General features: G+C 40.4%; 3 protein-coding genes across 6 annotated transcripts; 1 reads left to right on the forward strand and 2 right to left on the reverse strand.

Moving 5' to 3' along the window:
* The first annotated feature begins 2,817 nt into the window (after positions 1 to 2,817).
* zgc:153704 (uncharacterized protein LOC767759 homolog) lies at positions 2,818 to 4,895 on the forward strand. 2 transcript variants are annotated; one of them, XM_037748883.1, is made up of 6 exons: positions 2,818 to 2,981; positions 3,644 to 3,783; positions 3,870 to 3,949; positions 4,068 to 4,181; positions 4,569 to 4,670; positions 4,775 to 4,895. In XM_037748883.1, exons 1-6 carry the CDS (start codon positions 2,889 to 2,891, stop codon positions 4,792 to 4,794), a joined length of 549 nt encoding a protein of 182 aa, XP_037604811.1. In that variant the 5' UTR covers positions 2,818 to 2,888; the 3' UTR covers positions 4,795 to 4,895. The 2 variants fall into 2 exon arrangements, with proteins under 2 accessions (XP_037604811.1, XP_037604812.1); XM_037748884.1 differs by having other exon boundaries at positions 2,819 to 2,981; positions 3,870 to 3,943.
* Positions 4,896 to 5,625: 730 nt separating this feature from the next.
* LOC119475654 (zinc finger Y-chromosomal protein 1) lies at positions 5,626 to 18,810 on the reverse strand. 3 transcript variants are annotated; one of them, XM_037748542.1, is made up of 9 exons: positions 16,840 to 16,955; positions 16,612 to 16,645; positions 14,665 to 14,761; positions 14,092 to 14,406; positions 12,870 to 13,019; positions 11,843 to 11,971; positions 11,616 to 11,750; positions 11,329 to 11,472; positions 5,626 to 8,808 (listed from the first exon to the last, which is right to left on the reverse strand). In XM_037748542.1, exons 3-9 carry the CDS (start codon positions 14,729 to 14,731, stop codon positions 7,508 to 7,510), a joined length of 2,241 nt encoding a protein of 746 aa, XP_037604470.1. In that variant the 5' UTR covers positions 14,732 to 14,761; positions 16,612 to 16,645; positions 16,840 to 16,955; the 3' UTR covers positions 5,626 to 7,507. The 3 variants fall into 3 exon arrangements, with proteins under 3 accessions (XP_037604470.1, XP_037604469.1, XP_037604471.1); XM_037748541.1 differs by lacking the exons at positions 16,612 to 16,645; positions 16,840 to 16,955 and adding an exon at positions 18,173 to 18,810; XM_037748543.1 differs by lacking the exons at positions 11,616 to 11,750; positions 16,612 to 16,645; positions 16,840 to 16,955 and adding an exon at positions 18,173 to 18,805.
* A 2,399-nt stretch (positions 18,811 to 21,209) lies between these two features.
* On the reverse strand, positions 21,210 to 22,879 carry LOC119475217 (diamine acetyltransferase 1-like). The gene is made up of 6 exons (XM_037747704.1): positions 22,647 to 22,879; positions 22,467 to 22,518; positions 22,274 to 22,354; positions 22,064 to 22,165; positions 21,899 to 21,939; positions 21,210 to 21,793 (listed from the first exon to the last, which is right to left on the reverse strand). The coding sequence occupies exons 1-6, from the start codon at positions 22,710 to 22,712 to the stop codon at positions 21,638 to 21,640; spliced, it is 498 nt and encodes a 165-aa protein (XP_037603632.1). The 5' UTR covers positions 22,713 to 22,879; the 3' UTR covers positions 21,210 to 21,637.
* Between the last annotated feature and the right edge of the window lie 2,231 nt (positions 22,880 to 25,110).

Genomic DNA, 25,110 nt, shown 5'->3' on the forward strand with positions numbered 1-25,110 from the left:
ATAATAATGGTAATAATAATAATAATTACAAAAATAACCATGGCGGGGGTACCAAAATAATGACATACAGGTTTCTGGGCACAATCTTTAACCCTAAAATGTCCAGGGTGCCACACAAGCACTCACAAGTTGAAGCCTTTCCAGCAGCAACCTGTGACAGATAGAGACTATGATTGCTTTGGGCAATGAGCTGTTAACTAAATATGCAGTTGTGTTTTCTCTGTGATGATTTACAGTTATATTAATAGTTGAAGCCGTTAAATGGGAAGTTTCAGTTATTCATAGCCAAAGTCACACATTTCAAGATTAATGCTGCGTTTGGGTTATATCATTCAGGCTGTAATTATGAACAACCAAGTGGGAGAAACTGTTTCTGACAGCTTAGTGTCAAAATGACTAACACCATCACTGGCAGTTACATTAAAATAAAATCCAGTATTAACTCTAATTCAACTGATTTAGTTCATCAAGAAGAGGCTGCGTTGTTTTTCAGTATCTGCTTTCACTTGTTAACGGACTGTTACAAATTTGTTACACAAATGCTTATGGTGTGGGAATGCTTCCAAGTTGGAATAACTGGAGGATTTCTTGTTTTTCCCATTTTGCCAACATGGCATGAATTAATTTTCACCCCACAAGAGCTATACTACATTTCAGACACAGAAACTTTAATTTGAGTTTCTGTTAATCTGCATGATGCTTAAATAACAACCCAATCTATTGTCTAAATGTAAATTAGTTTTAAGAATTAGTACATTTCTGCACTAGTTGGGACAAATGGTAAAAGCACACTATGTACACATGCCTGCAGCTGCAGAGTTTTGTATGAGCCTGTCTGTGAAATGTGCAAATATATAATACTTCTCTTGCACAACATTTCTTTACATATATGTATTCTCAGGGTAAAGGCATACCTGTTTAAACTGGCATGGTATGTAGGTCGGAGGAATCTTTACACTGCATGCATCGGCCTGCACCTGCAACTCATTACACTTAATTCATCTCCTCATCATCACTCCTGGATTCATATCTGGCTCTGTGCAGCGGAGAACAGATCCTGCAGACAAAAGTGATAAGATCAGAATTACAGGCATCCTTATTCTATTGGATAGGTTTTCAATAAAAACATAAAACATGTTGCAGCCAAGGTGCAGCTAGTTTTAACTACGTCATATACTGCTCTTCAATTTAATCTATAATAATAAATCATAACATATTTGTTGATTATATTTTGTGTCAATACTCTTTAAGAAACTTTAAGATAAATATAGTGGAGTACAACATTTCCGTCTGAGATGTAGTGGAGTTGTTTAAAGTAACATGAAAGGAAACACTCAAGTAAAGAACAGTTACCTCGACATTGAATACAGTAGCCTACTTAAGTAAATGTACTTAGTTACTTTCCACCACGACAGAGCTATATTTATACCAGGGTAGTGCAGGAAATAATAATAATAATAATAATAATGATAATAGGCCTAATAATTAACTCCAAGAGACCCACTTAGACCCGTTTTTATCTCAGTATATGTCACAGAAGTGGTGTACATCATCTGAAAGCTGGGAACCTGAAGATTAATTTGATTAGCTGCTCAGCGCTGTGTGTCAAGTTGTTCTAGTCATTAATCAGAAATAAACTAAAATTAATTAATTAATTAATTGAAATAAATTGTGAAAGTGTGTAAGGGTTTAGAACATTATGACAGAAGTATATGATGGCCATTCCCATGCGCCTATTATGCCTCATAAATTATTGCAACAATTTTCGGGTTCCAAAAAACTGCATGGTTTTTGCCCCAAACTGCATGTGATTATCATAAATCGCCATAGAACCCATTTTCATCCAGATATCTTGAGGTCAGAGGTCAAGGGACCCCTTTGAAAATGGCCATGACTGTTTTCCCTCACCAAAATTTAGCATAACTTGGTACCAATGGATTCCTTAGGTTTTCTGGTATTTTTTAGAGATGCTGAGATGAAATGTAGGTGTGTATGAGCACCTCTAAAAACAGTCTAAAATCACCACTGATTTATAATCCATTTTACTTCCATTCTTCCAGTTGATAGACTGAGTGACTTTGTGTGATATGATCAAGAGCACCAGAAGAGCTACTAAAGGTGAGATTGTTGAAATGTGAAAGCAGTTCTCTTATTTTCTGTGAGGGAGCTACGAGCTGCATACAGAACAAGTTGTTATTTTCATCCATGACATGAGGAGGGAAAAGTATTTTGACTTTAAACCCATAAAAGAGACACTAAAGTGTCCCAGGAAAGCATTTCAGCTCACCACATGGTGATGCATGATTAGGAATCCAATCTGCAAGGGCATTTTGTGTTGTCTCTGTGTTTTACTGCTGACAGGTGACTTTGATTCTGTGGTCTGTGCCACAGAAAGCACTGGAGGGCAGCCACTGCTTTTGTTTACCTCTTTTAGCTACTGTGTTTTTACAGCATATGCTCACAAACAGGAGGCTGCGGAATGAAACTGCAGTTTGCATTATAATTTCCAGATCTAACTGTGTGAAAGACAGGACATAATCCGAAACCACTACTTATTCAGATTATATTGTTTCTCCTGCCTGCTGATTGAGTTCTGCCCTGGCACGGCTAAAAGTTTACCTTGTGGCTGTGAAACTGTGTGTGTATGTGTTTTTCTGAAGCTTCACGTGTTTGAACCCATCCTAGCTCCAGGGTTTGTGTGGGTGTGGGTGTGGGTGTGGGTGTGTGTGTGTGTGTGTGTGTGTGTGTGTGTGTGTGTGTGTGTTGGCTGGGAGGGAAAAGGTAATCTCACCCTCCCCTATATAAAGGATTGTCAGCAGAACTTCAACAACAGTTCTTCATCCACACTCTACTCCATCATCATCGTCTGATCCTGCTCCTCAGTAGCTATGACTTTACTGCTCAAAGTGCTGGGAGCCGCGCTCTGCGTCCTGACGGTTTCCTCTGAAGTCGTACCCCAGGCAGACTTCAACTTACAGGGGGTAAGACACATGACTAAAGCAAAATGATCTCAGTCACAATATCTATTTATGGTGCCTGTATGCAATTTGTTAAATTCCTCCTCACAACTGAAGGATTTTGCAATCGAGTGCCACATTTACACGATTATTAGATTGTCAAAGGAAGTTATTTGATGGCGTGCATAAGATTAGCTGAAATACATGGAGGTGTTTGACTTTGATTGATGTTGTAAACTGGTACTGGATAGTTTGTAAATTTCATTTAAACTTTAATTTGTTGTGTATTTGTCACATTTTGGGTTGGGGGGGGTCGCGAGGCCTTCTTGATTTTAGGGAGTGTAAGACAACATTTTTAAAAATATACAGATGGCCTATATCTCAGCATTTCATTCATTTCTGTGAAGAAAACTAAATTAAATTGTTATTTTTTATTTAGGATAAGGGCACACAAACTATATTCACAGAATAAACAGAAACACAGAATTTGTCAAAAAAAAGAAGCTTATTATAAGTATAAATTATTGTTAAAAATTAAAAATATATATATAATTGTTAAAAGTTTACTCAATGATAGAGAAGGGGTCTCTTGAGGGAAAAGGTTGGCAACCACTGAAGTGCAGACCACAGTGAGTTTTACTATAAGTATAGATGGTGTTAATGTTTTGCCTTGTGTGTGTCCACAGATGACGGGGAAGTGGTACCTGATTGGATTTGCCACTAATGCCCAGTGGTTTGTCAGCCGCAGAACCAGCATGAAGTCGGGCACAGCCCTGTTGACCCCAACCGCTGACGGGGACCTGGACATGTCCTTCGCCAGTCTCAAGTGAGCGTGAGAGAGAAAGAAAAGAGGTTAAAAAAAAAGGAGATCATTGGTGTTTTTATCATGTTTCAATGTTTTTTACTGTGCAGCTCTGACGGCTCTTGCTGGAGACTGAACAACCTGGCCAAGAAGACTGACGTGCCCGGAAAGTTCACATACACAAGTGCGCGTGAGTGCACCCACACACACACACATATAAATACTGAACACATAGAGGCATGCATTCACAATTAAACTATCCATTTCTGCTTTCACGTGATCTGTTTTTGCCCTCCTCCCTTCGTCAGGCTGGGGGAATGAGAATGACATGAGCATGGTTGATGTGATGTATGACGAGTACGCCCTGGTTCACACCATTAAGGCCAAGGCGAGCGATCCCACCGTTGTCAACAAACTATACGGTAAAGTTATCATGACCCATGATGCTACGCTCTTTTTTAAATGTTTTTATTGTGTTATAAAGTGATTATAAAACAAGTGAAGACATGTGCAGGGACATATATAAAAAAAGACCAAAAGATATTAAACAGAGAAAGACAAATAACAAGGTACAAAAAAAACAACACCAGTGGACAAAAGCAGGTTGAAGAATGTGTGTGTGTGTGTGTATGTGATGTGGATAATGGGTGTGTGTTTGGCATTGAATGAGGCTAGATGGTAATCCATGACATATATCTACTCTTAAACACATGTACTGTACATATGCACATAAGAGCCCATGATGCTACACTCTGATCTTCAGTACAGTTATGCATACTGTAGCAGATTAACATCATGTGGTCTGGCAGGCCGTGGAGTCGACCTCAACGCTGATGTGCTGGAGAAGTTCAGGCAGTTCTCCTTGGAGACCGGCGTCCAGTCTGAAAATATTGTTTTCCTTCCCAAAAATGGTACGTTTCATATCAATGGAGAGGTTTTATGTAAAAAAAAGATTAAGATTAAGCATGATGTAATGCACTACTCACCTTACTTTGCTCTTTTTATCCCTCTTTAGCGGAGTGCCCAGCTGCTTAATTTTCTGCCCCAGTCTGAAAACTTTACTGTTAATGACTATTTGACATCTATTGAGGTCACTCGTGATTTGAGAAATAAAAATGCTCTGCTTTGAATAATAATGTGTCTGAAGTTTTTTTTCCCCCACAAAAAAAGTTCAATTATTCCTTCTTTTGAAAAACACAGAATCTATAAATATGCAAATATTATTTTTAAAAGTTTAACACAAGATGTCTCCTACTACCATTCTCAGTGTGTGTGTGCTGGAGGTTTTTGTGTAAGTTGCATATTGGGGTCATGATTGGCTCCAAACTAGCTGTGACGTCACAAAATTATGCTTGTACAGACTTGTCTTAAAAGGTACAGTGTGTAAGATTTAGCAGCATCTAGTGGTGTGGTTGCAGATTGCAACCAACAGAGTACCCCTCAACTCACTGCCCCAATGTTTGGTTTGTCTATTCTGCGCTACTGTAAAAACATGGCGGACTCTATGACCCACTCCCTATGTAGATATGAAGGGCTCATTCTAAGCTAACAAAAACACAATTCTTAGTTTCAGGTGATTATACACTAATGAAAACAGTTATGAATATTTTATTCCTTTTCTGCCAATAGATCCCCCAAAATGTTACACACTGTTCCATTAAAGGGTTCCCTTTGTAGTTTTATACCTCTAGTAGCGCTGTGGAGTTGTTTTTCCATGAGTGGGTCCCCGTTTTGTTTGTCTCACGTGGATGACACAACACACATTCCTGCCAACGGTTTCACACTATTCTACTGATCTATGCAGTAGATGGCGGTTATGCACCAACAAAAGCAGGAGAGAAGAAGACCACACGCTAGTAAACATTGCAGGTTTCAAACTTTTAAGAAATATCAGTTTTTCAAATGTTTTATGAAGAAGGAAACAAATTTGAGGCTTCTGTCAGACCGTAAGGACACATATGATGTGTTTTGATGAGTAACACTGACTATAAACATAACTTGTTTGTTTAACAGAAAGAACAAAAAAAAACAACCTTCTAGTGTCAAACTCTGCAAGTATTTCAAGGTCAAACATTCAAGTGAAATAACAATAAGCAAAACACATCTTTTAGCGGTAGGGGACTTTAACAGTGTGGGCAAATAGAAGACAAAACAGCTAAAATACTTTGCTTTTATTACCTTTTTTTAACAAATACGTTGAAGTACATCCATAACGACACAGTTCAGATTTCCTTTTTATCAAGTGTTTACATCTACACGCTTTGTACAGATTTGTATACAAAACAATAATTTACGTCCCATAGAAGTCTAGTTACACTTAACTATACAACAACTTGTAAATGAAATAAATATAAAAACAGGAATAATCACAGGTGATAACAAAAATGTAAAAAGCCATAGTACAAGTACACCACCAGCACCTGTCATCTTCTGAAGTTGCATCTAAAAAGATATACATTTTCCCTTTCTACTGGCAAAAGTACATCTGTGAGGGCGAAAACAAAGAGTTCAGTCCGTAGCTTCATAACAGCACCAGTTATACCGTAGGATTCCTGTTTGGGCCACACAGTTATGTTGGGACACTGATGTGAACTTTTTCTTTTTAACACAGATTACGCTTTTTCTGTGATTTAACAGATATCATGTCAATTCTTATGAGAAACAAGTTTGTTCATAGAAAAAGAAATCATCTGCCCGAACAGCTTGTCATCAGTAATAACGGTGAAAACATACATCGCAGAAATCTGATTTTTCAAATTAATGGGATTCTCCAGGTAGCATTAATGGATTACAAACACTGTCAGTCAGGGCTTCCTCTCTACTGTGTTGGGCACTTGTTCTCAACAACTTACAGTGCACTTCCTGACTTGAAACTGAAATATCATAGGTATATGATAATCAAGTGATGGGGTTATGACGTGATATAGGTGCATATGTGAACTTGTATTCACCACCATGACACATCCACTATTTCACGGTGTATTCTGTGTTAATTTAATGATCGTAGACCCCTGTGTACAAAGATAAGTACGATTGTTTCTTTTCTCTGAGTGTTGTACACAGTCAGCCTTGTGTTTTTAACAACACAACAAAAAGCACTATGTTACAGAGTGGTGGGGTTGGAGCACCAGGAAGCACAACAGATGCTTTGTTTGTCATTCACTCTTCCTCTCTCTTGCACACACACACACGCGCACTCTCTCACACGCACATATCACACTTGATTACTGCATTCATCGTGATTTTTACCGAGATGGCGAGTGCTACTGGGAACAGGTTGCTAATCCATACTGCTGTGTTTAGTACATTTGAACAAAATGACGCAAACGTTTTTGCAAATCACACTTCAGTTTTGAGACAAATAATTAGGACCATTGTGATTGACAACTGATTGCTGCCTGCAAAATTAAAAAAAAGATGTATATCTACAAAGAGACATCTGCACAATCTGCCATGCACACTGTCACCAGCAAAGGGGCATGCAGGTAAAAGTGCAAGTCTACGGAGGGGTTCTGTTGCTAACTCGGACAGAGCGTTAATGCTATGTACATGTGTATACATGATTTCTGAACAAACATTAGGCTGAGGATCAAAAAAAAAAAGAGCAAAACAACAGAACGGACTAAGTGCAGCACGCGCACACGCCACAATGTGGCTGGTGTCGTGCTGAGGGTGCAGAGATTGGGGTGTGATGGTTGCTTTATAACATTGTTCTTTGTTGTGGCACAGTATTTGGCTCGGGTCAGAGTCACTCTGCCTGCACCACGTCCTTGTGGTGGCGCATGATATGCTGGTTCTTCTCCGAGGGCCGTCGGAAGCCTTTCGAGCAGATCTCACAGCGGTGCGGATAGTCTTTTGTGTGAATGGAAATCACGTGTCGCTTGAAACCCGAAGCGTCCCCGGTGCTGTAGTCGCAGTACTGGCACTGGTAAATTCTCCTTTCTTTTTGTCCTTTGCCAATAACTACAGTCACACTGCTGGCTAAGCTGGCTGCACTGACTCTGCCGGGCGGGCCAGCGGCGCTGGACGCGCTCGGTGCAGACTTTTTAGGCGTTGCAACGGGAGTGTGCGTCTCTGTCCTCTTAGACTCACTCTTTTCAGGAGAGGCCTGTTGCTCTTTTGTGTGGACAGACAAGATATGGCGACTGAGAACAAAAGGGTCTGCAATTTTGAAGTTGCAGTGCCGGCACTGATGGAGTTTCTTGGTGCGGTGGGATACAGAGTGCTTCTTCAGTTCGGACGGCCGGTGGAATCCTTTACCACAGATGGCACATTTGTGTGGATAGTCCTTGGTGTGAACAGATATGATATGGCGTTTCAGGTCACTGGAGTTGGAACTTTTGTGATCACAGTGGGCACAATGGTGGGTCTTATTCTCCTCGTGTGTTAGTCCGTGCTGCATTAACTCCTCCTCCTCGGCAAAGGTCTGGAAACAGCGCTCGCACTTGTACGGCATCTCTTTGCTATGCTTAGTCTTGATGTGTGTCTTGAGATTAGAGGAATCGGCCGACTTGTAGTCGCAGTACAGGCAGGAGTAAGGCTTCTCGCCCGTGTGTGTGCGCATGTGTTTCTTCAATTCTGACGGGTGTCGAAAGCCTTTTCCACATTCTACACAGATGTGGGGGAAGCTTTTACTGTGAACTGCCAACAAGTGCCGATTGAGCAGCCCTTGCTCCGCCGTTTCATAGTCACAGAACTTGCATTTATGCATCTTGGTGGGCGTCGGAGGCGGCTGGCTCTTGGGCTCTCGGTGGTGGTGCTGCAGTCTGTGAGAGAACAGCGCTGCCTGCTGGTGGAACTCCTTGCCGCACATTTCACACTCAAAGGGGGCTTTGCTGCTCAGAGCGTGCACCTCCATGTGGTTGTGGAGGCTGGCTTTCTTGTTGGTGGTGAAGTCGCAGTCTGTACATTGGTACTTTTTCCTCGTCAGAACATCCTGGTGATGATTCTTGGTGTGGCGTTTCAGGAAGCCTCGTGACTTGAACTTTTTGCCACAAAGCATACAGGGGTAAACTGTCAGAGGCTGACCATAGGGACCGATGATGATGGCTGGAGAGAAAAATGACAAGAGGGAGACGGAAATGACAATAGGCCCATAATCTTGTTTGTCAAGAGAATTAAATCAAAAAACATACTGTAAATATACACATCAGAAGTATTAAAGTGCTGCATAAACTTCTGTCAGAGACCGGAAATTGATTTCCCCACGTGGGTCCTGATGATGCAAGATGACAATCGCCAAAACTGTCCAATCAACAAGTTACTCATCAGTCTGTAGAACTTCATGTTTACTTCTCTGGTTTGTTTGTAAAAAATCAGAGGGAGCAGGAACCGAACCAGAACTAAAATGAATATTTTTTTCCCTTGATCTGGACCAAATGAACCAAACTACAGGTGTAAAAGCACCCTTAGAAGCAAAGCAAATTTCATCTTCTTTTTCTCAAGTAGTATAAATAGCATATAGGTAAATTATAGGCAAGGTATGGTAAGCTAAAGTAGCTGTCAGAGAGGACACCATCAAAGCACATGAGCTATAGCAGCAGTTTAACTCCTGCTGCAGGTCGCAGAGGGGGCTGGAGAGAAACAGGTTAAAAGGATATGACAATACACAGCCTTGCTGATGGACTACATGGTGGCACAAGTAGTACTGTATACAGTTTTTATGCATGGCTTACAGTGAATAAGGGGGATTCCTGTATCACATTATTACCTGCGCCAAGGCCAAAGGCATTTGTTGGTTTGTTTGTTTGTTTGTCTGTTAGCAGGCTTACTCCAAAAGTTTGAGATGGATTTGAATGAAATTTTTTGAAGGGGTGAATGAACAATGGACAATCCATTAGATTTTGGGGGTGATCCGGATTCAGGAATTTGTTTATGGATTCCGATCAGCCACAACCTTATGACCACTGGGTATAACACATACATGTGTGTTGATGACGCGTGACCAGGGCCTGAAATTAACTTTTTTCACTGCCTGCCATAGTGGCAGACAAGTACTTTTTGGATTTATTCAAGTTTTTCACCAAAAACGTAATTTTACGAGATTACATTTGAATACATCATGATAACGTTGTAATTTACCTTCGCCCAATAATCCTTTTTCCTGAGCAGACTTTGAATGCCTCCTAATAATAACTGAATGGCATATCCGTTAAAGTTAGTAGCTCCGCCGCTATTTATCCAAGCAGGACTGTGCTGCCCACCTTCTTCTAACAGGTAAAGTTACCAACTCTCCTCCTGTTGATTTAAACACGGGTTTGTTGTTCTCAGTGTCGCATTATCAGGAAAAATAGGATGCGTCTTCTCAGGTTTAGTAGCGCTGTTTAGCACTTTTTTTCTCTCTGCCGTGGCTCCGGTCCCAAACAAACTGAAACATGATACAGCGTACGTACGCGTCATTGTGCATGCGTAACTGTCGGAAAGCATCAATAAGAGGAGTCGATAGTTACAGAGACATGAGATGCCAAGAAAGCGGACAACTACGGTTCTCTATTCCCGTCACTAGCGTTTTCCCTGCCTGCCAAAGTGGCAGGTGCCCTGATGATTTCACCCACCACTGCCAACAATTTACCCGCATTTGGTGGGTGGCAGGTGCCAATTTCAGACCCTGCGCGTGACCCCGCCTTCTTTCTACTTCGAGCAGAGAGATACATGTGTGGATGTGTGGCGAGACTCCGAGGTGCGACAGCAGCTGCTGGCCGTCCGCAGTGAGAAAGAAAAAAGCGGTAGGTGACGGGATGAGAGATAACGTTGTGTAACGTTATACAGACATAAAAAGGCTGATGAATGAGAGAGGCATCCGCCGATACGTTACACTGAAACACCGTGTTATTAATAAGCCGACCACCTCCCGGTACCTCCAGCTGTGAGCTGTGATCTGTTTTTAAAAGTCAGGCACCTTGGCGGAGGTCTGTGCTCTCCGAGTGCCATTCTAGTTATTTCAATGGGTTGCTCCTCCGCTCACGTCGATGTGTCCTTGAGAAAAACACTTAATCCCAAATTGCTCCCGAAGGCATAGCCATCGGTGTGTGAATGAGTATTTAGATTAGATCCTGATGGGCAAAGTTGGCACCTTGCATGGCAGCCTCTGCCATCAGTGTATGAATGTGTGTGTGAATGGATGAATGCTGACATGTAGTGTAAAACGCTTTGAGTGGTCGGAAGACTAGAAAAGCGCTATATAAATGCAAGTCCATTTACCACTTACAAACAAATAAGCCCCTTAAACTTTGGTTGGACCGGCTGGAGTCATGCTTAAGTCACAAACTACCACCCACAACAAACACAATGTGTTGCTTTCTCTTCTTTTTCCTGTTAATTTAAAATGCAATATGTCGGGAGTTTTGACTGCTCGTTAGACTGCAAATTTAAAATCACTATGGGCTATGATCACATTTGTTAGTGATCAATAGAATAAGAATATTAGCAACTGATCAATACTGAAAATAATGCAGTTGCATCTTTCATCCTTAACGGCTTCTTTATAGTGCGTAGATAGAAAGTGCATTTCCATTCAGAACTGGACCATGAAGGCAACTTCTAGATCCATGAACTTTGTGTTGCTCTTACCTGTCTGTACCTGGCGAGGCTCCGACCGTCTCCTGCTCTTGTTGCGTTGTCTGTTGATTTCGTCAACCCCATCAGATTCATCGATGTGCAGCAGAGCGCTGGCTGCACCGTTTCTGTTTTCACAACTCTCGTTGTCCTCCGCACCTGTGAGACCGACACAATGTCTTTAACACAAAAATAAACAAAGCCAGCATCTGTAAAGCTTAAGCAAAGACACTCAGAGACGTGGTTGATGCACAGGCTTCCAGTGTTGTTTTAAAAGCAATTTAAGAGACAGGGGTGCTGACCATAAGCAGCTGCCCAGGCCACAGGCATGAAGTCCTTGCTTAGAGACACGCTGTCATACGAGCGGTCGTGAGTTACTGGCTCTTCGCCTCCTACCACCACCTCCATATATACCTCATCAGTCACCTTGGACCCACCTGTAGATGAGCCCAACATGTACAAAACCAAAAAACTAGCAACGTTTACTTTCATGACAGTCATCCCCGCTCGTTAGATCTGAACGACTCACCGTGGTTTCCTTGATTGTGATGAGAATCCCCGACAGACATGTAAACCATCTTCTCTCTGAGCGTTTGGCCTGAAGACTCTGTTAACGCCACGCTCTCCGTATCTCCGTCGCTGATGTCTACCGATTCTCCTGCAGAATTAAAACACCTTTTTAAATTCTCCACTTTTTGGCAAATCTGACACAAATTAGTTGTCAACCTGTGGGAAACTGAGCCCTCACACTTTTTCCAAGGTTTCTGTGTTACAGTTACATTGAAGACTTTTAAAAACCTTTTTAACACCCCAATTTAATACTTGTTTCATTATCATATAGGTCAAAGTATGATGGAAAACCAGTCTTAAGACTTTTTAATACCTTTAAAAGGCCCCTTTTTTTGGGAACATGAATTATATGCTTTTTAAAACAAGGGCTGTCGTTCACTAAAGAAATTCTTCGTCGACTAACACGCATGATTTTGTTTACTAACTGATTAGTTGATTTAATCGACAGATCTGTAAAACTGAGTTTCTCCACAAAGAATCCCACAAAAGCACCACTTTAAATCGTGTGTTTACCAGAGATGTGATCATAAGTTTCTTGGAAGTAAGTCATTCAGCATGAAAAAAGTATAGAAAATGACTAATCAACTAAAGAAATCTTAGTCGACTAAGACAAAAACGACCGGTTAGTCGACTAATCAACTAAGCCCTACTTAAAACACCCGTTTCAGGACAAGGACAGAAAACATTACATTTGGCCAATAATCTCCACAAAAGAGTAAGTTCCTCTAATCAATGACACAATTTATAGAAAGATTTTTGCAAAACAAAGAAATACTTTATCCAATTACTTATGCTTAATGGTTGATGTAGCCAGTGAGCTAGATTGGAGCAGACTTCCCTGTATTTTGTTTTATTGAAGAACATTAAAGCCCTTTCACTTACAAAACCCACATCTAATATTGTATTTTATGGCAATCACTGGTACTCAGGCTACAATTTGACCCTTCGTTATTCCTAACAGAGGTTTAAACTTAACTGCTACTCACCCATGTCATCCTCCCCAGAGTCCGCCTTGAAGATGTACACCTTTATCACTTCCTGCCCATCCTCATCCTTCTCCACTTCCTGGTCCTCCACAGCTCCCTCCACCGTTACCTCCGTTCCATCCTCGGACACCATTTTGCCAGCTTCGTCCACTAGCGAGGGGGGGGACACACATCACATTTCATTAAAGTCATGAAAAGATGAAGCTTGCATATAGTTTCTATAAAATCTAGGAAATGTATCACAATTAATACTAATACAAGTTTGTCTGAATATTGAATAAATCTTACCCATTCAATTCTGACATCGAATACCATTAACTATCTCCAAAATAGTTGGTTAAGAAGTAGTTCTGGTTTATCTATTACAGAAAATCAAAACTGAGTTTTAAAGTCCACTATTTCTCTCATCTCATCTCTCCGTTGGTCTGTAGTGTCCACTAACACTAAACGGTAATGACAGTCTGTTTCATACCATCTTCAGACTGTGAACCAAGTACCACTTTGGGTTGTTAAATAATGTACAGTGGGGCTGTGAGCGCTGCATAATTGCTGAAATTATTGCAGAAAGAAAGGAAACTGGCTGCTTGTGCTAATTATGTGTGTATGTACCACAGATGTTTAAAATTTTATATTTTTTACAGTCAAACTCTGTAGCTGCGTCAGCAGTAACCAGAGTCAATATTTTGGACACAAAGTGTCACAATTTCGTCTTATTTAAATTAAAAAATCAACAGCACTCTTTCACTGACCAGAGATAGGATTAGATAATCAACATCAACCTGCCCAGGATCTGCAGATGAACATAAGCATTTTGACTAAATTTGGCACACTTACATTACATTGATGTTAATTAATGAGTGCTGCCCTTGATAAATATGGAAATGTATATGAAACAGCTCCTGTATGAGAGCTGAACATTCAACAAAACTGACATAGTTACACTATGGGAGAAGTAAGATTACATATGCATCTTGGAGAGGTGAATGCATTCACACCTTTTCAACATTTGGCAAGAGTGCATCACAAACCACCTTAAAATATGATTTGAGTGATCGCATTTCAATCCATCTTGAAAGCTTCTAGGATGCATTTACACTTTATTTTTTTGAGATCAGATAGCTATCCCAAGATGCATGAAGTGTAAATGGGGTCTAAGTATGCTTTCCAGTGGAACAATGGCACAATTAAATTCAGTTCCAGCACAGCAGAGATGTAAACTTACAGGATATCATAAGATAATCTCCACAGCCATCTTGGTCGTCGTCCTGCTGCTCTGAGTCCATCCCATCTTCCGGGATGTCTCCCATGGCAACGCCTTCCTCCTCGCCTTCAAGAGCCATCACGCAGGTTTCTACTGCGACGTCTTCATCTTCATCGCAGTGCACGTACTCAGAGACCACATCCTCAACAGCGTCCTGGATGACTAGCTCGTCTGGGGCAAACCTGTGAACTGCCATTCCTTCCCCCTCGCCTTCTGACACCAACACAGTCTCTTGAAGCTCCACAACAAACTCCTGCCCGCCGGCACCACCCTCATCTGGAAGAAGCAGGATAACCCAGTTAATCAGATTATTGTGTGTGGATGTTTTAACTGTTGTTACTGATTTCCTACTGACATCATGCAACCATAACATCTAGTTCTGAATAATATTTTAGTCATTCAAATAGTTCACGTTATCTAGCTAATCAAAGAATCCTACTTCTTGAAACACTAACATGTTTATAGGGAACCCACACATACCCAATAACATACTTTGTGTAATAAAAACATGTTAACATAAGTATGGCTAATTACCCGATCCGTGTAATATTATTTTAGGCTCTTCAGAATGTATTGCAAGCCTGGTGACATCCTCATCCATTGTCCTCGCACTGCATTTGTTACTGGACAGCTGAAAGAAAATTATAGAAAGTTGAGATGTTTGGTGACCAAAACTGTTGGAATCAAAGCTAAACAGAGGATCCATGCAAACCCTGTTAGTCTCAACGAGAGATTAGATAGATAAATTATTCATTATCATGCTGCTACTCATCAAAGTAACTTCATTCAGTCCGTCACTAAATCCTCCCATATTATTTCATACATGTACAGTAATTATTTTTCAGTATGATCAATTAACTGTATTAATATAGAATAAGGCTGGGGCGATTCGTCGACATAGTCGACATAGTCGACATAATCTATTACGTAAATACGTTGATTTACGTATGGTGCGTCGACGCATCGAATGACGTAATGAAAGACAAAGCAGTGGGGAGGACTTTTTCCACAAAAAGAACATTGCATTGTATTCCTTTTACATTAATTTAACATGCTCTTGCTTTAATTTTATTTTTGGAGAACTTTTATGTTGGACTGAAAACAGATTACCAGTAAAGACTGGGCTATATTTTTTGTTGTGAAATAATGCCATAATAATATTCTTGTTTTATGTATATGTTTATAAGAGAAGATATTTGAATAAAGTATTGAATAATAATGAGACAAGTTTTTGATATTTATTTTGGGTAAATTAATTGAATCATAACAGTATATTTTGAATAATCGATGAATTAGTCGTTAGATTAATCGAAAAAATAATCGTTAGATAATCGATAAAAAAATAATTGTTACGTGCAGCCCTAATATAGAATGATATGAATTGCCAACTGTCTTGAAAAAGTTGTGTTTTTCCTTGTGCTGTGTGTGCTAGAACTGTGAATCTCAGGCAATTGAATCTGCAACCACAACAGCAAAAATCCCACATGTTCATGGTCGTAATGTGATTTGAAACTATTTGAATTTTATTACAGAAAACCAGCTGATGCTGATCATTGAACGTGATTCTAACGTTGCATATTAACCTAAACCGAATCAAGCAACTTATTTTCCAGGTGTGTCGAGTACAGCTGCAAGGATTAATCTATTAGCTGTCAATTATTAAGTCAATAGCCAACTATTTTGCTAATCGATTAATTGTTTTTTAGGGAAAAAAAGTCTAAATTCTCTGATTCCAGCTTCTCAAATGTGATTGTTTTCGGTTTCTTTACTCCTATATGACAGTAAACTGAATATCTTTCAGTTGTGGACAAAACAAGACATCTGAGGACGTCATCTTGGGCTTTGGGAAACACTTATGGACATTTTTCACCATTTTTTGACATTTTACAGACCAAACGTTTAATCAAGAAAATAATTGACAAATTAATTGACAATGAAAATAATCGTTAGTTTCAGCCCTAGTGTTGAGTCTTTTTGTAGAAAATAATGTTGGTTTCTGTGGGCTTAATAACGTAAACATTGTGCACACGACATTGTTTTTTTTCACTAGAAATAGGGCTGGGTTTCAAACCTCAGTACTTATTTGGTAGCGACCAAAATGAGTCCAACTCTGTAGCACCATGTATTGAAAAAAAAACTAAGGGTACACCAATACCGATACCTGATCGGATACTAGGGCCAATACTGACTCAAATAGATGGATCTGTTGAAGTTTTGACCAATTTGTTGCTGCATTAAAAGGTTTTCACTTGAAGTGTAATTCCTGTCAATTTTGAAGATTTCTTTACTAAGTTAATAGTGTACGATTCATCATTTTAATAATATATAACTAAATAAATTCATATCTTTATAGGTCACATTTTGTGTTACAAAGTTAGGAAAGCAATGATTAATGATGATCAAGCCTGATGTTGCCTTACACATAAAATAATGATCCAGTGACAAAGTGAGGCATACAGCTTATTAATTAAAGACTAGTACCTGATCTGTACTCCGTATCGGCCGATACTGAAAGCCCACGTATCGAGATCGTTATCGGGACTGAAACTGAACTTATTTGTACTTCAAAGAACTTATTAATTGAATCAGCACTAGTATAAACATTTTAAAAAAATACCCTGGCCTAAATATTAGATTGTTATTATATAATTGTCAGTTATGATCTTCTTTAAGCCACACTAACTGCTCTGTTTTATATCCCACTGTGCTTTGTTGTGTATCCAACCTCTGTGGAGAGCTTCATTTGTTTTGACATTTTACTCCACACAAATAACAAGATAAGGTCATCTGATGTGTTAAAAAAAAATAAATTAAAAAAAAAGCACTGGAAAGAAATCTGGCCTCACAGGCAAATTGAGTGATTCTTTTTTTTTTTTTGGGGGGGGGGGACGACGACGACGACGACACACACACTCAATAATCGATTAAATTACTATTAAAAAAAATAGTTTTGCAGTGTTAGCTTGTGTCTGCGGCAAAGGACAGCAAGAGAAATGACCAGTGGTCATAATTGCCATGACTGCAATCACTACACTACCTCAGCTACCACAACTAAACAAATACTCCAGCCCAACTGGCACTTAACGTTCCCTTCATCACAGAGGATGAAGGTGAGATCATGTGAGACAAAAATATCTCTCTGTCACACACACAAACACAGGGGGGGATGTAAACAGTGGTGTGTGTGGACGATGCAGCCGGGGTGCCATTTAATTTCCAGTGAATGTACCATCCCCCACCTCCAGGTGGAAAACGATGACAACGGTGTGTGTGTGGAGAGATGGCGCACAACACAGTGCACCAGTGAGCTGAAAGATCCCGCCATCACATTACACACCTACCACTGTGATCAGACTAACTCGGCTACTCATTCATGGCAGACTAAACAGTGTAAACCCCCCTGATGATGAGGGGGATTAACGTGGTAAAGCGGTAATGTCTTCAACTGACCACTGGAGCACCGTTAGCACTGGTTTACACACGCAGAGCCCGCATAGACTGGCTCCCCCAAAACACACCTTTTTAAGAGCAGAAGAGTGCACCAACATGCATTCAGTAAAATAAAACTACAACATATAGAAGGAAGGTTAGGTTAGGTGTATAGTGGTGCGGCTCTGTAGCAACCGTTTTTCATTACAACAACGTTAGCCGCCGCCATTTTGTTAGCTTCATATCGGGACGAATGCTAATTTGAACGCTAATTGAAAATACCCCTCGGTAATGAGAACATGTTCATTGCGCTTCTATTGGAGGTTATAACGCAGTTGTATTAAATCACATATAACGTTACATATGACTATAAAAGCCGTCTCCTTTCAGCAGGCGGGCTAGCTCATCGGAGAAGGCCTGAATGACCATTTACGGCCTCTTATTGAGGCCCGGGCCTGAGAAGAAAAGGCCCACAACCCTTTGCGGCCTCTCGGTGACAATGAAGAAATACATTAAAATACCACATGCATGCAAAAACAAAGATACACGCATAAAATGCAAACATAGCTCTGTAAAACGAGCCCCCGCATGATGCAAAAATTGCGCCGCGTACCAGATGTATGCTGCAGGGATGGCCTCTGTCCGCTCCTCGGCTTCCCCAGGCCGCCTGGTTCCCCCCAGACTCCCGCACGATCCAGTCGGGAATTTAGTGTTATTTGGGCGGGCCGGAGAGGAGCAGAGAAGGAGGGGTTAGGGGTAGTTTCTGGAACTCCGCTGAAAGCAAAGCAGGACGTCTGGAGCCAGATCTTGTCATGCTACAGCCCCCCGCTCCTCCAGCTCCGAGGCCGCCGTCAGCACGACACGTCACAGCCGGAGAGCAGCAGGAAAATGCGGAAGGGTTGTGGTGGAAATCACACCGGCAGGCACCAAACAGGCCATAATCTGAGGACCGCTGTTCAGACGGGTTATGTCAAAGCGTGCACTGTAGTGTTCATTTTAATTAGTTTATGCCCCCGAGGTTGGTGTAGCTTGTTAATGGGGCTGTAGACTGCTTCGGTTCCCTTAAACAGCAGACTATAGTATGCAGCGGAGAGGTGGACAATACAAAGTGATTCTCTCCCGACGGAGAGCATCCAACATTTAAACACACCGCTGGACTAGTTCCCAATGAAACACCCTGGATCACTCTCATCCTGAGTGGCTATTGTTTTTATTCACAATCTCAACCTCCCCCAATAAAAATAAGACGTGTTTTTGATTTTTTTTTTTTTTAAATAAAAAGGCCAATAGATAATTACTGGGGGAAAAAACAAAGATAAATGTACTGTATCATATCCTTTTGATGTAGCTAGAAGTAGAAAGTAAGAAAGTATCTCACATTTATCCATCAACTGTATTTGAAGACAATTTAAGCAGAGGTAGAATAGGTCTACATTACTCAAGTACTGTACCTAAGCACACATTTGATTACGTGTACATTACTTGAGTATTTCTATTCTATACGTCAATTTCAGAGGGAAATATTGCACTTTTTACTTAACTACATAGACAGCTAATTTACAAATTAATATAATTTTTTTTTACTTTTCCTTTTTTTAGATATATTTTTGTTTATATATGTTGCTGCTGCTGTCTGTGTGTCCCTTTACAAGTATGTGTATGTATTCCTTTAACCTTAAATAAAAAAAAAAAATACAAAAAAAATAATTAATATACATGTATACATACAGAGTGATTATCCGGCTATTACACACAATACTTTTGTAAATTAAATTAAAAGCGAGTTAATAGTAATAATACAAAAGTATTAAAGCTGCAAGCAGCAAAGATCTGGCCCTCGCACCTTTGTGCACATTGGGGGGACTGGCGGGACACAGGTTGAAGCAAATATGCATTTCCGTGACCATCGGACACTGCACGCACAAGTAAGCGTTATTTCCTGCCTGGATTAAAGCTGAAGTAGGCGAGATTGGAGCAAATATGATTAAAAAAGTTATTTTTATAATATTTTTATAACAGTCGCTATATCGTGACAGTAGTACATGAAACAGGTAACCTGAAAAAAATCATGTTCCTCTGTGTCCTCCAGTGCTCCTAATGGCATCTGCAAGATTTTACAGACCGGAGGAAAACAAGCAGTAAGAGCTGATCTGAGGTCCGCTGTCCAGCTGCTGTCTATGAGAGCTGGCTGTCAATCACTCGCAAACTCCGACCAAACGGTCAAACTAGGCAGCGCTGATCAAATATGAATCAATATTATGTTACGTTAATGCTTATTTCTTTCCTCAAATGTTTTCAGAATCATCTTGTAGTGCACGGTTTAGCTGTAAAATGAGAACGTTTGTGATGCCGTCGCCATTGTGAAATCTTTTGCAGGAAGGCCAAGTTCCGGTCACATGACTGGAGCACAGCCAATAGGAACACTCTCTCAATAAAATGACCTGTGATTGGTCAAAGTCTCCCGTCACAGGCTAGATTTTCTAAAACAGAGCCATGATGAGGTGCAGAAGTCTAATTACTCTCAGAACACTTGAATTACAATATGCTGAAAGGTTATTATGGAATTGATGATGCCAAAAATATACTGCCTACTGCCACTTTAGGTTGCACAGGAAATGATGGATTGCAAATTTTGCAGCACTTCCTGTGTCAACTATATGGCGCTGGAGAAGAGACTCTAAACATACATTATGTTGCTCATTATCAAGTGTAGACCACAATATAGATTTCATATAAATCGGATGATGTTTGTCCCATAACACTGACTGCCTGTTGCCAGTATGACTGAGTCAATATTGTCATGTAGTTGTCCTGAGGCCTGGACTGCCATGAAGGTCAAGTTTGGGGCAGATTGGACCAAGTCCAGTCGAGGTACAACAGTTTGTTGTTTCATGGCGAATCATATAAATTCTCCGTAACAGCGTTTTATAAAAGCTCAAACTTTAACAACTTTTAATCACAAAGGTTTTTAGATTGTACTGACCAATTCTGAAGTAAATCGGGTTAAATCAATAATAATCCAATATTATAATGTATAATAACATAATACTGACAGGGACCATTCTGCTACATAATGAGTACTTGTGATACTTTAAATACATTTCGCTGATACTTTAACTTAAAGGTGCAGTGTGAAGGATTTGGCAGCATCTAGGGTTGAGGTTGCAGATTGCAATTAACTGAAACTTCTGAGTGCCAAGCATGTGGGAGAACTACGGCGGTGGCCGACGCAAAACGTAAATGGCCCTCTCTTCAGTGTCTTCCAGTGTTTGTTTTGTCCGTTCTGGCTACTATAGAAACGTGGCTGGCTCCGTGGAGAGGACCCGCTCCCTATGTAGACCTAAATGGCTCATTCTAAGCTAACGAAAACATAACTATTCTCTATCTTCAGGTGATTATACACTAAAGAAAACATACTTACTAATATTATATTCCATTTCTGCCAATAGATCCCCCTAAATATACACACTGTTCCTTTAAGCAACATTTTCAATACAGGACTTTTACGTGTAATGGTATTTTTATGTTTTGATCTTGCTATTTTTACTTAGTTAAAGGATCTCAGAAGTTCCACCACTGATTCAAAGCTACTGGCACATGAGGATTACCATTGTCTTGTAACATGGTATTTGTAATACTACAACCAAATGTTATTTCAAAATGTATGGATTTATTGTAATGGCAGTACAAAATATGTATGCAAAAAAAAACACTCCCTCTGCAAATAATGACTCCAGTGTTGGCCCAACAAAGGGTCGTTACATTAAACCAAGGTGTCTCGCGATGATTAATAAATTAGGAAAAAAAGAAAAAGAAACTCTAATACACAAATCATGTTTTTTTCTCAAATCTTTAGTGAATTTTAACATTGCAGGTGTCCAGCAGTAGAATAGTTATTCACAAACCTCACAAATCAGCAGAAGTCTTTCTAAACTTCAGATTAACTCAAATAAGCAGAAACCATTTATTATCAAAGATAACAGTTTTAAATGTGTCAAATCACTGACCAAACAAAACACGATTATTGCTATCACCAACAGTCAGTACAAGTCAATAAACAGTAAACTCTATTTGGCAGTCATTTTAAGCAGATCCTCCTTTTCAATCTCAAAAGACGCCAGCCCTCCTCAGAGGAGAGATCGGCTGCTCCTCTTCGCTTGTAGAACTCAATGGACTTTGTGTTGTTTTCTGCGACGATGAAGTGCATGCCGCTACAGCGAGTCTTCACTGCTGTCTGTAGGGGGAAGGAAAAAAACAAGGACATATGAAGTATTGAATACAGTTGGAACTAAGTTGAATCTGTCACCTGAGAGCCTTAACTGTACATTGGTTACCGCACCTCACTCAGGACCTTCAGGATTTGTGAACCAATGCCCAAACCTGGTGAAAGATTAAATGTAAAGAGTATAATTAACAGTTAGTTCATGAGAGTGTGTGTAAAAATGCCCCTCAAGACCTCTGTAACTCATTAACCCTTACCACCATCATATAACAGCAATCTTACCACGAAACTCCTGCATGACGTAAAAGTCCTCCAAGTAGAGCAGCTTTCCAATCCAGGGGTCATATGTGAAGTAGTACATGGCAAAGCCAATCACAGTGTACCCTGGAAGAACACACCACGAGTTAGACGCTGAATTTAAAGGTTTGAACTATTTCTTAAGGAATACGACTCTGACATTGTAGAGTTTTGTGTTAAGAGACATGTTTTTACCTTCTGAGCTGTGCTCTTTTGGGACTTCAGCAACAAAACAGTGGTAGAACGGATGATCTCCAAAACCGTCTTCAAGTAGATCTACAAGTGGGACATTGACTTTATGAGAATGTATGAAAAATCTATTGAAAATCCTGGTAAATGTATGTATAAAATATACGCTTATAGTTCAACATTAAGTGGGTTAGAGCACCTTTCTCGGTCAGCACGACCTTCTCCTCCATCTCTTCAAATTTAGCTAGTTCCTAACAGGCAAAAAGAAAGAATTATGCTTTTAACTGGAAATACAATGAATTAATAGAGCGAGGTAACAGATTTCATATCAAATGGCCCAAATGTCCTATTGGTTGTTGGGTTTTAACATTTTGCTTACCTTTATGAGTCGCATGATATCGCACACGTCCTTGGGTTCAGCTTTCCGTAATATAAAACTGGCCATTTTCTTCTTTTTCCTCTTTTCCCTTTGCTTACTAATCCTCTGAATGTGAATAAAAGCAAAATTTGTTTCGTCATTCGCTCCTCAGGAGTTTATCCCCGGGCAAAGAATTTAGAAATCTTATACCGGACTGCATTGGCTGCGTCACACGAATGGTACAGCAGCCTCAGTGACTTCCCTTTTATATATATCACATGGAGGAGGTAAACCTGTTTTAATAATCCATTTATGGTCAAACAGCCCTTTGCTTCCTATTACTGTTGACTCCTTATCTTTGTGTTCACCACTGTGCTTCATTTGGATGTTGTTTAAAAAGGTAAATATTAACCACACCTGGAAAAAAACAAGGTCAGTGCACATAATGTCTCTGGAGCTAAAAAAAATAACCCTTATGTGAAAAAGAGTGAGTTTACTACACTTGAAGTCAAGAAATGATTTGCATTGCTGAGATTAGAAAAAAAAAATCTTTTATTGATCTATTGATAGTCCCATTTATATAATATGTTGTTAAATGATTGTACCCCCAATAAAAAGGGAAAATGAGTTGGGACATTTATGTTATCAGCAGGTGACAGATTAACTCTTTATGTGGTTGCTTAGAGACAAAGCTGTGATGATTAACCAGGAAAGCAAGTAAAATGTTCTGAGACTTTGTGTTGATGCACCAGACGGCCTCACACAGTGCTGTTGATGGACACAATATCAGAACTCAAAATTTGGTACAGTAGCTTCCCACAAGATTATATTCTGTCAGCTGGTGACAGTCACAAAGATACTGGTGTGATCAAATATCTCTGGACAGCATGTCTCTGAATAGAGTTAGCATCTAGTTTTCAGTATCATGTTTAATGCAGCAGTGGGTAGAAATGGAGAAAAATATGATTAAAAAGGTAATTTTTATAAAACGGTCACTATGTCCTGACAGTAGTGCATGAGACAGGTAATCTGAAAAAAAATCATGTGTCCTCTGGTGTCTTCCGGTGTCCTCGGGCTCCTAATGACAATCTGCAGGATTCACAACCAATCAGAGCCGAGCTGGAGCCTGCTGTCTCTGAGCAGCTGTCAATCACTCATAAACTCTGATCAAACGGTCAAACTAGGCAGCGCTGATCAAATATGAATCAATATTCTGTTAATGTAATGCCTATTTCTCGCCTCAAATGTTTTCAGAAACATCTTGTAGTGTACTGTTTAGCTGTAAAATGAGAAAGTTTGTGACCCGATCAGCCATGTATACCAAGTTATCGCTCCGGCAGCCGGAGCACAGCCAATAGGAACGCTCTCTCTCTCTGAGATGACCTGTGATTGGCCAAAGTCTCCTGTCACGGGGTAGATTTTCTGAAGCCTGAAAACAGAGCCATGAGGAGGTGCAGAAGACTAGTTATCTCTCAGAACACTTGAGTTACAGATATGCTGAAAGGTTATTATTGAATTTTTGCCCAATGATGCCAAAAATATTGTCTGCCTACTGAAGCTTTAAAGGGACTGTTTGTAACTTTTACACGTATAAATCTACCAGGCCGGGAGCCCATGCGCGCTCGCGTGTGGCAACGCTGTTCAGACTGCTCCTCTGCTCCTCTGCCTGCCTGCTTGTCTTCACTCACACAACACGCGCGTTCTCGCTCCACCTCACATTCATGAGCGCACACTACACACTGCAGAGGAGTTAGTTTAGCTCTGAGAATATCTAGTGAATGTACAGTGGACGTTTGTGCAGAAATAAATGATGCAGCTCCTCCAGACCAACAGAGGTTTTCCGTGTCTTGTGAAGTGACGGGGGTCCGCAGCGAGAAACGCTATCGTCTCCAACTGGGTGCCGGTGTCTCCCTGTTCACTTCCGGCTGCGGTCGGGAGGCGATAACGTTTCTCTTCCTGCTTCAGCCCCGGGGGGCTGAAGCAGCGGGGCTGAGGGCAGGAAGAGCCAACACTAGGATCAGCACTGATTCATGGAGAGACCTTCGTCTGGTCAGCTAACATTACTGCCAAGCAGGTGAAATATAGAGTGATATTGTGGTTTTAGCTGACGTGTGTCACCTCACTGTGTTGAACAATGCTCGCTCATGTCTATGCGCACGCGCAAACAAGCAACAGGACGTTGACTTTCGTTGACCTAACGGCCACAGGGTGTCGCTGTTGACAAGAAATTTCTGATTCTTACAAACAGTCCCTTTAAGTATTTTTTTTGTAATTGAACAGTGCCCACATAATCGAATATCCTTGGCCGTGCAGATGTACACTAAATGTCAGACAGCATATTACTCTAATCGTCTGTCTTACTTGTGTTGTGTTTGTAGGAGATTGATGTGACGGTGAGGAAGGAAATCGAAGATGCTGCTCAGTACGCCACCACAGATCCTGAACCCCTTCTGGAAGAATTGTGCAACCACATCTTTTACAACAA

The sequence above is a fragment of the Sebastes umbrosus genome, chromosome 17 (assembly GCF_015220745.1).
Source record: "Sebastes umbrosus isolate fSebUmb1 chromosome 17, fSebUmb1.pri, whole genome shotgun sequence".
NCBI classification, from domain to species: Eukaryota; Metazoa; Chordata; class Actinopteri; order Perciformes; family Sebastidae; genus Sebastes; species Sebastes umbrosus.